At 32.4% G+C, this 16,978-nt stretch overlaps 2 protein-coding genes and 1 long non-coding RNA gene across 5 annotated transcripts; 1 reads left to right on the top strand and 2 right to left on the bottom strand.

Annotated features, from left to right (window-relative positions):
• Window positions 1-19: 19 nt before the first annotated feature.
• LOC124951769 (isthmin-1-like) lies at window positions 20-2,919 on the bottom strand. 3 transcript variants are annotated; one of them, XM_047500641.1, is made up of 5 exons: window positions 2,406-2,919; window positions 1,291-1,500; window positions 812-1,202; window positions 401-746; window positions 20-341 (listed from the first exon to the last, which is right to left on the bottom strand). In XM_047500641.1, exons 1-5 carry the CDS (start codon window positions 2,481-2,483, stop codon window positions 308-310), a joined length of 1,059 nt encoding a protein of 352 aa, XP_047356597.1. In that variant the 5' UTR covers window positions 2,484-2,919; the 3' UTR covers window positions 20-307. The 3 variants fall into 3 exon arrangements, with proteins under 3 accessions (XP_047356597.1, XP_047356596.1, XP_047356598.1); XM_047500640.1 differs by having other exon boundaries at window positions 20-321; window positions 2,406-2,916; XM_047500642.1 differs by having other exon boundaries at window positions 203-400; window positions 481-746.
• LOC124951774 lies at window positions 1,127-8,193 on the top strand. The gene is made up of 6 exons (XR_007101710.1): window positions 1,127-1,249; window positions 1,925-2,163; window positions 2,693-2,962; window positions 3,253-3,713; window positions 4,114-6,357; window positions 6,517-8,193. It is a non-coding gene; the product is annotated as an uncharacterized LOC124951774 (long non-coding RNA).
• A 995-nt stretch (window positions 8,194-9,188) lies between these two features.
• LOC124951771 lies at window positions 9,189-16,250 on the bottom strand. Its single transcript, XM_047500645.1, has 8 exons — window positions 15,641-16,250; window positions 15,267-15,365; window positions 13,831-13,934; window positions 10,546-10,759; window positions 10,333-10,386; window positions 10,122-10,264; window positions 9,893-10,047; window positions 9,189-9,800 (listed from the first exon to the last, which is right to left on the bottom strand). The coding sequence occupies exons 1-8, from the start codon at window positions 15,717-15,719 to the stop codon at window positions 9,743-9,745; spliced, it is 906 nt and encodes a 301-aa protein (XP_047356601.1). The 5' UTR covers window positions 15,720-16,250; the 3' UTR covers window positions 9,189-9,742.
• Window positions 16,251-16,978: the final 728 nt, after the last annotated feature.

The following is a 16,978-nucleotide window of genomic DNA, read 5'->3' as shown; positions in this document are numbered from 1 at the left end:
AATAAACACATTGCACGCATTATCCTTTGGAATTTAGTTATATATAATTTTTTTTTTCTTATAATCTCCTTTAACAAAGTCAGTTTAAAACAAACTCAGTTTAGTAAAGTTCAAATAAAATTCCGCACAATCATAATTAATATTTCAAATATAAAAACACTATTTGTTACAATTTAACACTTTCGCTTCGTCCTATCTCCATGAATGAAAACTAGAGTTCTTCAATAATATTTCGTACTGTTTATTTGTCGTTGATACTCCTCGTTGTCTGGATTTTCATTACAACCATTATCGTTGTTCGGTGGCCTCACTTTGTTAAATCTAAACAACGTACACATGTACTTTTTTAACAATGGAACCTATCACGATGATGTCAAACACAATTCCCAAATAAAAATACCTAGAAAAGTCTCCTTTACAAAGACGCCAAGGTAAAATGTCTATTTTCTCATGAAGAATCAAAGATATATCTGGACTAACAAAATACGGTGTCCCCGCGCCGGAACCACGTGTTATCAGGTTTCTGTCACTATCGTAGCAACAATGTTGTGCACTTCCGCTTCCCGTAGCCAATAGAGTACGCACGCAATAGGCCGCCCCTGGCTTGTAAACATCCAATCGGTAGGATGCGCTGCTTACGTCGCGCCAACGATAATGCTTCTTTTGTTTTTCGTCCCATAAATTATTATCGTAGAAGATAATGTTCGGATATTTGCACGGACAGGCGGGAAGAACAACGAGATGTCCTGAAATGTGCGTTATACATCATTTTTCTTTTTAATTTAACGAGAAAAATGTTAAATAACCTCACCCGAAAATGCCGCCTCGAGTTTGTCTTCATTATTCAACCACTTTTGACATGGGTCCGTGTCAAATTTTTCTCTGATAAAATGCAATCCCTTAAAGTTATTGTGATCGGTCTCAAGCGATGCATTTAGTAAGGCTTGAAAAAGATTCGTCAACATGCCGGAAAAGTCATCCGAAGTTTTATAAATAGAAGGAAAATCTCTATTGTCGACGTAATCGTCGATTGTATCGTTATCCTTATCCTCGATGTATCCATCGATAATCGACGATCTATTGTTATATATATCGATATCTTCTAATTGTCTATTAATATTTTCATCTTTTTCATTTGACGCTCGGATCTTTGTCATTGAACGTGATTCCTCACTTTCGTAATCGTTATTCTGTTGGAACATCTGTGGATACGAAAGTTTATCATTTGTTATTGGTCCTATTATTATTCGTTAGTTTTGTTTTATCGTACATGTCTATTACAATACTTACCTGTTCCGGTGTTCCAATATGAGAACACGTGGAATTATTTTTGCAATGTCGCTTACGATTCTTCGAGTGTCTCGTTAATAAATCATCGATCTCGTCGTCTTCTCGTTTCCTTCTTGATATGGTTAACGAGAATGATGTATTTAAATTCGGGAAAAAGTGGACAGAGGTCGTCGTTTTATTAAAAATCCTTCTTAATGGAGAATTCTTTGCCTGATATCGTATATATATTATTACAGGATAAAATATTTAAAATGTAATTTTGCGACATTTAGGGCGCCATTTTTAAAAGTCCGCCAAGTACGCAAACAGAATCAAAATGGCGATTGGATCTTCGACGTCGTTTGTATAATTTTTAAAAAATGTATTGAAGAAAAATTGAAAATGAAATCGAAATGACGAAAGCGCTGACTTTCCTGATAATTTCCGATCGAATGAAATTATATACATATATATACACAAGTTATATATATATATATATATATATATATATATACACATATATGGAAATAATTTAAAAATTTTTTAATCTTTTATTGGTTACTGTTTTTCTTTTTCTTTTCTTTTGTGTTTCTTTTTTTTTCTCACACGAACAACACAACGAGCATAACATCAAAAGATCGTGTTTACTTCGTAGATGAGTTACGGACTTTGAAGGAGAAAAAGGGACGTAGCGGTATGTGTTGGAACGGTATGAGTGGAATGGACTGGAATGGGATACGCTCAACGATGCGAGAGATGGAACATTTCTACTTCTGAGAAGCCGCGTGTTATGCGATCGTTGCCCATTCAATGGCGTAGCCATTGTATGATGCCGGGAAGAACTCCTACTCCGTCTCAGTTTGAAGAAACGAAAACTAACAGGAAATATAATATGTAATATCTCTTATCGAAATCGACGATACATTGGTATACTACATTTATTTCACTGTAAGACGTATAATCATAACAAATGATATTTATCTTATTGTTATTTTTAAAAGATATGGATTATTTGAAGGAAATAATATTTGTTTATTTAAATGCTCAAAAAAAGAGCGCTTTATCTCTAATTCCGTATATTATTGGAGCATGTAAATGTCCTACTAAATATCACTTCATTTGTTTACTTGACTTACCTGGTAATGTATAAGAGTAACGGCTAAAATCAAATGAAGAGTAATGATTATATAGATCATCAATTGTATCGATCTCATTTTCTATTTGGTTTCGTTTGTTTTTATTTTATTTTATTCTTTTCTTTTTATTATTATTATTATTATTATTATTATTATTATTATTATTATTATTATTATTATTATTATTATTATTATTATTCTTTATTAGCGCCAAGTAATCGATCAATCAGTATATCTTCTAGATATTCATTATTGTCACCAAATCAGCGTTATTTTCTTTGTTTTAGTTCTTCCTGATTGTAAAAGTATAACGACAAAGTAAATCGAAAGTTCATCGGTAATCTTCTCCCGGAAAGATAAGTAAATTACGGAAGAAGCACACACGTTTATCTTATCAAAATGATGAAGTATGAGAATTGCGAGAGGAGAAGAAGAGCGGGTACAAAACGCGGCGCTCACTGTTCAAAGGCGTACACCACTATGTGTATAGTTGTGAATCGGTGAAGTTCTGTCCCACTATAATGGGCCAGTGGCGGCGAGGTGAAACGGTTGGAGAGGTAGCACGCCGGATGACAGAACACTACGTCATTGTATAGCTTCTATTATGGCGTATCACGGCTTAGGCTTTTATTTTGTTCTCCTAAAAAAAAAAAAAAAAAAAAAAAAAAGAAAAAAAATCTTTTTCCTTTCTTTCTTTTATTTCATATATCATGCTTTCTACACTTCAATTCTACATTTAATCAAATACATTCCTTGTATCTATCTTATTAAATAATCGTTCAAATCATTCGCATCATTACAAAATTCGTTTTATCAGATAAATCCATTTGTTCTTATAATGTTTCAGATGTAGACGATTTAAGTAGTTCACTTTTCTATTGTTTTTGGTTCGTGTCGTTCATTGATCTAGTATAATGGATGAAAGTGATTACTTGAAAATGATCTAGCACTTGATTAATGTTTTATTGGTAAGTTTAGTACGAAAAGTCTTTAATATGTTATCTTTTGGACCGCAAAGTTCGCGCAAAGCCGTATCGTAAATCAATACGTATTACGGCGCCAGGATCTAAATACAACATGAATGGAATGCAGTGAAACACGTTCCAGTTATTTTTAGTCGAACAGATTCGAAAATACACCCACCCTGAAGTAAATATAACCGGAGATGCGCGTACGGGAATGCAGTGAGAACGGCACGCGAGCAGTCAGACACCTCACAGATATGTAAATGCTAGTATCAAGAAATTGATGGGGTGTGTTGAACGTACGAATCTGCCTTATCTCTTACATTTCTTTTATAATATATAGGTATCTATAATATATAATGATAAACTTTATTAGTATTAAAAAAAAGAAGTAAATTATTTAAGTATTCTTTTTTTTAATGTGATAGAAATATAATATAATATATATAAATATATATATATATATATATATATATATATACATATATATTGTATATATTTTATACTTTTACTAGATATATTAAAATTAGAAACATACGTGAAACAAGTGAGAAGATCATAAAATTTTCTTTATTTCACGATACTTACGTATCGTAATAGTTAGTATAATATTTTAAATTTCCATAATAACAGAGCAAACGAATATTCCATGATACACGCGAGAAGATAATTTATTAAGATCGTACATTAACTCTGATGTCTTCCGCATGACCTTGTTTAACATAATTTATTTTTTGCGATAGGAATAGAATGATTCGAGCATATAAGATGTCCTCCGACATAAAGTGGGTTATTATTTCATACGCCAACGATTACGATTGAGGAGCACTTCTTTACTCATTTTTTTTTCCATTATCAATATATTATATATAAAAAAAAGTTTCGCAATAGTTAATAAATTTAAATAAATTTTATCTTTTAATGGCGATATCCCGATAACTATTACGAATTTTGAAATGAAATTAACGATAGAAATATCTGAATTCTGCGTATTATTAAGTATCTACGTATATATAAAAAAGTAATGTGAAAATATTGCAAAGCGTGATAATTTACATATTGAGTGGTCTGAATTAATATCAAAGTTACTTCGAGAGAGGCCGGCCACCCTTATCTTTTGTTTTCCATAACGTACTCGTGGAAGTTCAACACCGGTAGCGTTTCACATTCCACGACTGCATTTCTGCAATCCACCGGCGCCAAACTCACCGTCAACAACACGAATAACTGTCGCATTTATTTTAACGCCAGGCTTATAAATTTCACCGCTGATTTCATCGTTCGCCCTCTCGAAAACATTCCGCGAGCTTGAGAGAAGCGTTTGATTTCGGGACGCTCCTTTGATGGCAGACAATGATCAAGTCCTGTGTACGTTTTTAACGCAGACTTTCATGATACGTCATTTTATATATTTTTTAAGGATAAGAGGGACAAAGGAATAATAATAATAAAAATAATAATAATTATCGGTTTAAATATCATTTATTGTATATCTACTATTTTACTATAAATAATTCTAATGCAGTTATCACGAGATATTATATATACAAATTTAATCTTATCATCTCTATATCTACGAATTACGATTATAATAATTTACAGAGATACGTTATAACAATACAATAGATTACATTACAATACAACGTTGCGTGTATTTGTGTGCGTGCGTGTGTATATGTGTGTGGATGTACGCATACTTGGGAATGTTCTTATTTACAAACAGGACTTTGTCGATGTACAACGACTTATGCGAAAATAACGCTCGATATTGTAGAAATAATAATTTTCTTTTATTTTTCTTTCAGGAGGACGTAAGTACTTAAAAGAACCAACGAGAACCCAAAATATACAACATTTAATCTATTTTCTTAGTCATAATTCTTGAAATCTTGAAGAACACTCACGAATCGTTCGTACGATCACTAATCTGTGTGTTCTTTTGACATGGACTCTTCAGGAAAATATCGAGCAGCAATTTTCGATCGAAACAAGCGTTATTCCATTAATGACAACCACAATGTTCAGCTATCATGTCCTCGTATATTTTCAGAGCAACGTTTTCGTTATCGTTGTAGAAAAGCATACTGGTGCTAGATAGCTTCGTTGGTACACAGCAAGGCATTTCAACGCCTTCCACCAAACCCATCTTATGAATAATACTTTGTACGGTGGCATGATTTGTTGGTTGTTGATTTTGGCTCAGCGGTGGCTCGCAAAGACCTTTGCAATGATATGCAGAGTATCCTTTAGGCGCAATTATGTTTGAAGATAGTCCAATTTTTTCGAAATCGACGTAAAGCTCGTGTCTCGAGCAGATAGTCGTGTTTTTGTAACCCAACAAAACATTTTGTTTTGTTGACCTTCTCGCTCTACGTTGATTCCTGCTAGCTCCTCTTTGGGAGACCTTATTTAATTTCTCCCGAAGCATGGCTCTCTTGTAAATATCCATCGACGTTAAAACATGCGTCGTCTTCGTTTTATGCGAGATAATCTTCTTAGGACGTTCTCTGGTTAATTTTGTATCACGTCGGTCACGTTCTACGAAATCTTCCCGCCAAGTTGAATCTGACTCGTCCTGTTTTCTTTTCTCTCTTGAAAAAAATTCTTTTTCGCGTCTTTTTATTCCTGATGTCCCTTCAACCTCGTCTCTCTGTCTTTCCTGTTTTTGAAGATGCTCGTCATATTCTTCCTTCAAGTTAATCTTATCGTTTATACCGTCATAAAGTAATTTATCTTCGTCGATATTGTCATTCCCATAAGGATAGTAATCCGGAACGATTTTCATTCTAGGTCGTTGTTCTTTACCATCGTCGTTAAAAAGAACCAAGATCGGTTGCTTGTTATGATGATATTCATTTCGTCGAGAAAACTCGATGTTTACTTCATCATCAAACAAAGTCGTGACCGTCACCAAGAGACCAAGATTTGGATCACCGCTGAACCAGGAAAGTACAGCTTCTTTAACGTTAAACACCTGTGGAATGGTGGTAAGTAACTGTTTTTTAATAACTTTAACTTTTAACACGATATCTCTGTTTATGTTCTATCTATTCTCTATCTATTTAAATTAGAAGGTAAAATATGTGTGTGTGTATAATATATATATATATATATAATATAATAATAATAGTTTTTTACTTTTGAAGATCATAAAAACATACCTGCCAACCTGAAGTATGTATTCCAGCATAATGAATATTGAGTAACTTGTGAAGATTCGGTACAGCAAGACTTCTTTTCTCTAACACTTGATAGACTCTTATCTGAACAGAAGTGATTATCTTATGAAAAGAGAAGATTGAGGAAGGAAATCGTTTGGATGTCTGACGCTTACCGAATAATACGGCGACGTAAGCGTCAAAGGATGCATCGATTTAGTTGGCGTTTTCTTTCTGTAAAGATGTAACTCGGCTTCCAAAACCGATTCGTTTTCTTCAAGGCCGGATACATTAAAGAAATAAAAATGAGGCAAGGAGGTATCTACGGGTTAAAGTAATTAGTCATTATTTTCTTCTAAATAAATTGTCACGTTAAAAGAGTGATTTAAATTATATAAATGATTAAAATTAGTGATTACTTGAAGTGAAAAGTATAGTAATTAAGAATGGGAGAATTGAAGATGGAAATATAGATAATTTATTATATACAAATATGAGAGAGAAAGAGAAAGAAGTTTGGGTAGATATTAAAGAAAAGAATTTACTCTTTTCGATGAAACTCCGTACGATCTTAGCATTATAAGGATTTCGTCCTCGTGTGACGCCTTTATCATCGGCGATAATATTATACAGTTCCATCATGAACTGAGGTGGTATCTTACGATGGGCTGATATTTCGCCCTGGCCACGTATACCAAAGATCTGTAATATTATTATATTTGATTAATATTTTGCACAAAATAACACGTACACTCAGTTTTCAATCGTCCTTTCATAAATTACTTCTCAACGACGTACGTGAAAAAACATCGTTAGAAATCGGATACAAGACGGACCTTTTGCAACTTTTCCAACTCGTCTTGGTGTTTCTCGTTACCAAGCTCTTTTCCCTGAGTGAGTTCACTATGCGACGAAGACGGACCCGTTCTTTCCTGACCTTTATCATCCTTGAGAAGATCTGAGGGATATGCGTCCGCTTCAGGAAGAAGATACGTCGACAATGACATCGCCGACAACACAAGCAATAACGACAATGCACTTCGCGTCTGCATTGATACGATCTTGCGTTTGATTAGAAAGAAAAAAGAAATCGGGAAGCAATCGAGTGCACTTTCTTTAAGGTGTCAAACATGTACACCTAAATCTTATTCAATGTTTTAGTCAGGTCTTCACGCGGGTGAGATGTCCGCTATATTTTTCTATTGGTATCACAAAATGTGAAGTGAGTCATATCAATAGGATCATTTGAACATTTTCGTTGTTTATAAACGTATAAAAATTCTTTTTCTATTATTATACATTGGTCTATTTGAAAGACGTCAATTTTCTTCGACTGAGTCAATTCTTCAACGTTCATAAACAACGAAGATATTTTGATGTTCCTATCGAAATGACTCACCCTTTATGGTACTGTATTATGTGCGTATGGTATAATAATTAATCGTAGACTTGGACACTTTATCACGAACAAGAAAAAAAAAAAGACACTCTATTTTCTATGTGTCTCGTTTCGTCGAAGGAACGGATATCTCTGCTTTACCGGACACTTTGCCGAACTCAACGGGACGCTAAGTGGCATATGGAAGGTTTTCGCTGCGAGGAGTCACCTTTATGCTATGCCGGGAGTTCCTTCCCCCGCTTTACTCCCCGCTCGACATTGGCGCTTCTCACGTTTTATATATATATATATATATATATATATATATATATATATATATATATACACAGTCACACCGCGACATATACGCAAACCATTTATTTGTCCGCATAATTGTCAACAACGACAACACATCTTGGCCCTTTAACCTACTCGTCAAAGACAATCTCGTTTGTATATGTTTCTCTTCTTAACTTTTTCACAATACTATTTTTGTTTTTGACTATCGAATTTGACTGTGTTCGTATCTATATCTATTTTATTATTATTTAAACAATTCTTTTTAGCAATATAATTTATATCCAATATTAAATTATTACAGGATGTTTAATTATCGTTGTTATTGTCGCTAAAAAATGTTGTTTATACGAATTTTAAGTAATAGTTCGTAAATAAATTAAATATGTATATATATATATATTTTATAAAAAATAAATGAATATATGTATGTGTGTGTGTGTGTGTGTGTTATTGAGACGATGGAAATCGCTGAGCGATGATGACAGTGCCGGGCTATTATAAAAAGCACGTTTCCTAAATTCTACGGATTCGTAAGCACCAAGCTATGCTCGCGACGCGATATTTAGGTGGATGAACGTTTTAGATAATTCGTTGTTTTTTCTTTTTTCTTTTTTTTCTTTTTTTTCTTCTTTTCTTTTTTTTTTTTTTTTTCATTGCGAGGGCGATGACTGATCACAAGTCACGAGCGTATTTTTATGAGTCGTTCGCCCACGTTTTTCTCTCATATCGAGGTTGTCGCCTCGAATTTCAGTTAGTTTCGGTCTTTTACTTCGAACTGCATTGCTTGGGAATAACGTATGCGACGAGATCTCATGCTAAACAAGTACATACATATAGTATATCCACATATAAGATATTGTGACATCTGAAAGGGGTAACAATAAAGTTATATCTTTCTCTCTCTCTCTCTCTCTCTCTCTCTCTCTTTCTCTATCTCCATCCATATTTTATAATACTAATAATATATAAATAGTTATAAGAGTTATGTAAAATATACGTTTATTTGATAGACATACTATATAAGTACATCATAGACGTAAAATAGACGTATAATATACGTATAAAAATACATGTATACATGAAATATACATAACTATGGAAAATATCTATATGTATATTATACGTTCAGCATCATGTGAGGATATAACATTTCTTAGTTCAAAGTTAAATTTACTTAAAGATATTTCGTTATTATTTGCCGATTAACTTATACATCGTTATATTACACAGAAAGATGTTGATCTGGCAGACATGCGATTTGAGTTTTTCTTCTTTTCTTTTTTCTGTTTTTTTTTTTTTTTTTTTTTTTTTTTTTTTTTTTTTTTTTTTTTTTTTTTTTTTTTTTTTTCCTTTAGAAAAGACATTAGAAATTTATTAGCCACATAACTACACGGCAGATCTAAAAAAAAAAAAAAAAGAGAAAGTATATCTTAACGTTTTTGCAAAACGTAACACAAAAAAATATTTTCTGTCACATCTTCATCCTCGTTTTTTTTTTTTCGATAATAAAATTTGTATGTTCAATGATGATCCTTTCTAAACGCAAATGCATTGAATAATTTGTATCACTTCGCGTTTTGATCCTCGTCGAGTTCTAAAAGAGCATTTAATGTTATATTATTTTTCTAAAAATACTTTGCACAATTAGTATATTTAAATTCTTTAAATAAATACAAATGATGGTACCTGTACTCGTGAACTTTAAATCTCGCCGGTGTGCAAGTATGTTGTTTGGAATAAAGACCAGCCAGACATCTCGAGGGTTCGCGTTTGTCCCGTAAAAGGCAAGTTTCTGTTTCGTTTCCAGGACAAGCTCCGACACATTGGCCAACATTAATTTGCTGAAAAATATTCATAAGAAAAATAATTCTATGATTATCGAAAAATCCTTTGATGATTTATCAAAACCGCTTACTCTAACAACGGGCTTGACATCGGTAGTATTGGTACCCTCTTTAATTTCAACTTCACTGAAATCCAACACTGTTTCCATGTGATCCATTCGATGACAATTACCGACACAGTTGCATCTTTCGATAACCGGATAAACTTCGTCTCCTTAAAACGTAATAATTGTTATAATATCATTTAGATTTTTCAATTTATGTTGTTTACATTTTATTTACCATTTGGTCCTTTAACGCTGACCGTGTTATTTCTTACAGGTTTGCAACCAAGATCTTAAGAAAAAAAAAAAAAAAAAAAAAAAAAAGAAAAAAGAAATATAAACGATATTATAACGTACAAGCATTTATATAAAATTATTTTATTAAATACATTATCATTTTATTGTCATTGGATTATTATTATTATTCCTGAATATTAATTATTTCTAATACCTTTGCCACAGTGTCCTATGCAAACGCCAACATCAACAACGACTTGATACGGTGTACCAGAATGTATAAGATGTGTATATGATTCTCTTTTACAAGAGGAATCTGAAGAACACTCGCAAGCATCAACAGCCTCAATAATACGGACTCCCTGCAACGTGGATACTCTTTCCAGTCTAGCAGCTCTTGGCCGGCAATGACCCTCTTGCGAACATCTCTAAAAATATTATAACAGGTATATTTTTTCTCTAACAAATATCATCCGTTCTTATTCCATATCTAGATCTAGTACTTAATATTATCCTAATCGTTTAATAATTCAATCGTAATGATCGAGTCACATTTTTAGATGAGTCTGGTATATTAAGAAAGATATAAGGTTTAGAAAGACGAGATTCTCTCGATGAGGCTGTCTCGATCATTTGGAAAAAAGAAGATACTGCATTAAATGCAAAAACTCTTAGGAATTATAAAAAATCGATAACATAATTATTGGCTCGCGTGTATGCATCCTGATTATATACGTGATAATCGCTTTCAACTTTCTTCTTTTTATATGATATCTTATATAATTGTATGTTACAATTATATCATAGAGAAGATAATTTTATTTTTCATACTCTTCGTGATATGAAAATAAATTTAGTACTTATTCTTTTTTCCGTTTTCTTTAACTACATTATAATAATTTCTTTAGGAGGATCCAATAAATTTCTTTTTCATCCGGATCATTTGTCCTCCTGGATATAAAGGAACGCGATTCTCGGGATTTAGTATCTGGACAGGCTGGCGCCCGCGTGTGGTGACCCAAGACGATTCGACCTTCCAAGGACGCAAAACACATCGTCCACAAGCAACCTCTCTCCTCTCTTCTCCTTTGCATATCGCGTGCAGCGTCGTCTTTCCGACTTGTTTCTCTCCAGGAGAGCGTAGGTGAGCTGCAAGATCGTAAATACTACCAATCGGATTACATTACGTGACGAAAATAACCTCCTCCACCCGTGCAAGGAAGCGATACACGAAGGGACACTCCAAATACGCATCCTTGGAAAATCGTTCTCCGGATCTTCTTTTGCTGAACTCGAAGATATCTAAAAGTCTACAACAATTTTCTGCAATTGCATATATTGTTGCAAATAAAAACTTTAAAGATTAATAGAAACTATATATATATATATATATATATATATATATATATATATATATATATATATATAAATGTAACCAAATGGTATATATATACAATATATTATTGTAAACAATATTATATATAATACAACCATATAAATATATAACAATATTATATATAATACAATCATATAAATATATATATATATATATATATATATATATATATATGTTGTACATGTACATTTATACTATATATACAGACATATATATCAAGTATATAATATTCACGGGAAAACATAGGAAACTATTGTACCAATCGACTTATTTTCTGTGTGACATTAAAATATAATTTTTTTACTATTATTATTATATTAAAAAAAAAAAAAATATTATTATATTTATAAAAAAAAAAGAAAGATGTTGACATTAATATATAATTATTTGTATAATGTTTAATATTATCCGTTTATTATTATTAACGATTATTTTGTTTAAAGGCGATTATTTATTGTTACGTTTACCCAAATGCATTAGTTTTTCGATTTTTTTCTTGTATCTTTGATATATTAACTTTTAAAAACTCTTCTTTTTTTAACAATAAAAATATGAATAATTTCTTTTTATAGTTGAAAATCCTCATCGATATACGGGGTGAGCTCTTTTCAGAGTCGTGAAGATTGTTCGATCGTGCGATGTCTGGCGTGGCCACATTCCAGCTTCCGGATTGGTCGAACTCATGCGTCATAAATCTGAGATACGTTCCAGTCTTTCTTCACCCTTCATAGCCCTCGGCATAATCGGCCGACATTACTGGGCTCTCAAACTATATATACTCCTTGATATAAAAATTCTCTCGAAACTGTACTTTAAAATATGTATGCATGTACTATACGCTGTGATCAAGATCTTTTGATTTTTTTCTTTTTACAGATATATAAATTTGTAAGATCACATTAAATATGAATGATTCTATAGAGAATTCTCTTAAATTATAATTATTTTATTGAAAAATATTTTTTACAAATTTTCATTAATTGAATCCAAGGATTAAAATAATAACTTGAATGTAATCTAAATTAAAAGAATAATTCAACATAAAAATATTTTATTATTGGTAAGATATTTAAATTTTTTAATTTGTTTTATATCTTTGATCACACGTGTATACACTTGGATATTGTTGTCCCAATAATTCCTTATATATTTTCATTTTTTCTAAGGATATTTTTAATATCTCTTTTCAACGATAACTTGTTTCAATCAGAGAATGTTGAAGATAAGAGACTATTATCTATAGCGTTAAAACTTTTAAAAATATTTTCCTATCGGAACCTAGACGCGTCTTGGAGCTATTCGAAAGCGTAGCTTTTACCATATAGGATCACTTTCGAATGGAATTTGAATTTTGACGAGTTCAATGGCCATCGAACGCCTGAAGGTATCCGTTTTTTTCCCGTTTTCTTTTTTTTTTCTTTTTTTTTTCTATTTTTCTTACTCGCAAAATATCTTGCAATTTTCTGATTTATTTTCGACCAAAGTCGCTCTGGCACAAAGCCATTCTCATTTTCAAGCAGCCGAAAGACTCCAGCATGAAATTCGAAAGAGATCCACGGACCGGTTCGATAAACTTCAATCCGGCAGGATGGGCTTTTTGTTCGTATGGAACCTGATGCGGCAATCAGCCTACGGTGTTTTTGCACCTGGTGCATCCCGCAAGTATGAGTCACGGATTACGCATAGTCACGTAGGCCCTCCCTAAAGCTGCATTCCTGCTACGATATCGCAAAAAAATTGTCTCTTTGGTGATCGAGGCTTCCCTTAAAAAGTTTCCCTTAACACGTTGATTGTCATCTTGTGATTATAACTTTATTTTATACCGATATCATTCCGAAACATTTGTAAAATGTATTCACTAACAGTTCGTTTACGACGTTGTTTATAAGATTGCTATTAAGAATCATGGAGATAGTAAAGTTTATTATTTACTTTGTAGTAAATAAAGGAGTATGAATTCTTAATGTAAATTGATTCATAAAAGATTTTTCAAAGGCATTTAAATAAATTTTTATAAAATTCTTTTAAACAGTCAATACGATAAAAGAATATACTCTGCGAATTAATTTCCCTACGTTTTCTTATTTTGTCGAAAATTTTTACCTGAACAGCCGGTTTGCTAGCGTCGCCAGGATCGTCGGAAACGTATCGGGGACAGAGCTTTCGACAATGTCCAATATCGATTTGTATAACTTCTCCAGATATTCCTGAAGAAAAATTAAAAAAGTAAATATTTTGAAGAAATCGAATATAAAAATCGTAAATTTCTTTTAATTTTTAAAATTGCGACCTATTAAATCGTGTCACAATAAAAGAAAAAATTTACAATTTTTTAAATCGCATTAAAATATAAATTTATCATTTAATATACTGCATATGATTATAATGTATTCGTGAATTGAATTCTTATACTATACTTAATGTAATCAAGCTATTTTGGACGTAAATATGGATGATATTGAATTCGAAGATTTTTTAACGATTTACATTCTTTCGTCTATTCTTTCGTGCTATATTTTTTGCGTATATTTGTTTTAAGATCACAAATGTAGATGTTCTTTATAGAAATACAAATAAAATCGTCAATGAATTTCCTGTTCACTCGAATTTCATAAGTGTCTTATCTAAATTACATATATACAATTCTAACGTATGTATATTATAATGCAATATTATTAAAAAATATAAGTTTGGTCATACATGTACACGCACATATATATATATATATATATATATATATATATATATATATATATATATGTGCGAATTACAAATTGTATAATATTTATAAATTATAAAAAGTAATTAAACACTTTATTGAGTTAATGGTAACGATTACTAATATAAGTAAATGAAAAATTTTACAAGCGAAATCTGATATAAATTGGCTGCTAAATTTTTCAAAAGTACTTGTTATATTTATTTTTATATAACAAGTACGACAATTTATATAACCCACAAATAACACTTCTACGAAATATTAATTCCTTCGTTCGCACTTTCAACTTGCCAATTCATTTCTCATGTCAATGGTCTCGAGGTCTGCAGCATTTTATTACGGTCAATGAATCGAAAAAGAGGAACGTTATTATGATTAATCGGGATCGATATGCTCAAAGCGATCCGCCGATCGAAGAAACAAATTCTTCGTCAGAACGAACCGGTATTCTAAATCACGAATATTGACGATGTGTGAGTGTATGTAAGTATGTAAGTATATTTGCTATGCGAGAATACCGGACGTTCCATCACCCTCGACATCGACACCGGGCGTCAATTGATTAAACACCCAGTAATAATCTTGCTCGGTGGTATCTAACGAAGACAAGGTCATATTTTCTAACGACAAATAAGTCCATGATGCATTATGCAACCCGGTCTTTTTCTTTTTTAATTATTTATTTATTTATTTATATATTTTTTCTTTTTTTTTTTTTAAAGAATCACTTATGCAATCTTTACATAAGTGTATGCATGTTTCATATTTCATTTATATAGATCATAATAATATTAATTTGTATAAATCGTAGAGAACTCACCATAACCGACGTCGATCATTTTTTCGTGCCTTGCACAGCAAAGATGTTGCCGTGCTTCCTCCGTATGAACTTTTCCCTCCGAATCCTTCTCGCTGAAAGCTAAAAAAACAAACGAATTTTCATGAAGTCAATTGCTTTTTCAAAAACGATCAGAATGAATTTATTCTGTTAATCTTTACATATATTTAAAAATTTATTTCGTTTAAAGATAAATAATTACTTGTAAAAACAATATTGCAATCGATCGATACATTTTCTTATGTAAATGTAAATGAGATAAAAAGAAAAATTCGGAAAAAAAATTCATTAATAACGAATATTTTTTATTACGTTGGTAACGTAAGACGATTTATCCTGCGTATTGGATAGCCTACCTAATCGTATATTGGCGAGAAAAATCAGGGCAAAACTGCCGAGGACGCTCCACCATCCCCTCGTGCTTTGCATTCGCATCGGTACGAAAAGAAAGATAGACCTATTTGTAGAGAATTTGTACAATATGATGGATTAAGCAAATTCTTTTTTCTTTCTTTTTTGTTTTTTGTTTTTTTTTATTATTATTTTTTTTTATTCTTTATTTTTTTTTCTATCTCTCTCTTTCTCTCTCTCTCTCTCTCTCTCTCTCTCTCTCTCTCTCTCCCTCTCTCTCGTTCTAATCGCGTATCAGTTAAATCACGATAACGTATAATTTTCACTATCGTTATCTCATTACAGATCTTCCCCAAAATGACTAGAGGATCAAACGTTATTATAACTCGCGGACTCGTATAGAAGACGAGTAGCCTAAAGAATGCTTAAACCGTGCGATCGATCACGATCGGTTCTTGCCCACGCAGGTTGCGATCTGCGGGAAGACTGGCCGTCTGGTACCCGCTCAGATCTCGCTCAGACGGTGAGGCGTCCGGCTGACAGCCGGATCTCTATTAATCTCGTTTGGTACGGAACGTCGGGGCCCTCCTGATGGGCCGTCCATCACTTGCCTCTCTTTGCCGACTTTGCCGGCAATCACTCCGCGTTGATTTTGCCGAACCTGCCCGCTTGCCTGCTTGCTCGCTTGCTTGCTCGTTTGCCTGCCTGCCTGTCTGCCTGCTTGCTTGCTTGCTTGCTTGCCTGCACGCTTGTCTGTCCACTTGCCTGCTTGCTTGCTTGTCTCCTTGTCTATCTGATTGCCTTACAGCTCGTTCACATGGTACCGGATCGGTCTTTTTTTTCTTTTTTTTTTTTTTTTTTTTTTTTTTTGTTCAAATTATTTATTTTAATCGGCTTCTCCAATGGCGCATATTTTTTATATGTACATGTTCACACCAAACTACCGTCATAACTGTATAAAATTGAATCAATGTGTGAACATTACGATCTTGTGACGCCAATTCGGTAAAATTACTAATACGCTTAAATACCGAAATATATGAACGATCTGTTACATGATTACCATATCGTCACATGTTTATCGGCAAACGCTTTTACCTAAATAAATATCGTGATATCTTAGAAATTAACAATTTCGATCATTTACCAAAATGATTTCTTGGAATAAATATTATGACGATATGATTTAATTGGTTTTAGATTAATTATATCGTTTATACGAAATTTTATCGTGAACATCGGTTTTGTTAGAGTCAAACGTTTTGTAAAAAATATTGAAATTCCTTTGAAAGCCACGAAATATTTTCAATTAGAAATTACTTATCAATAGTTCATAATATTAT

Source organism: Vespa velutina, chromosome 9 (assembly GCF_912470025.1).
Source record: "Vespa velutina chromosome 9, iVesVel2.1, whole genome shotgun sequence".
Lineage (NCBI taxonomy): Eukaryota > Metazoa > Arthropoda > Insecta > Hymenoptera > Vespidae > Vespa > Vespa velutina.
This window is presented reverse-complemented; position numbering and strand designations above follow the sequence as displayed.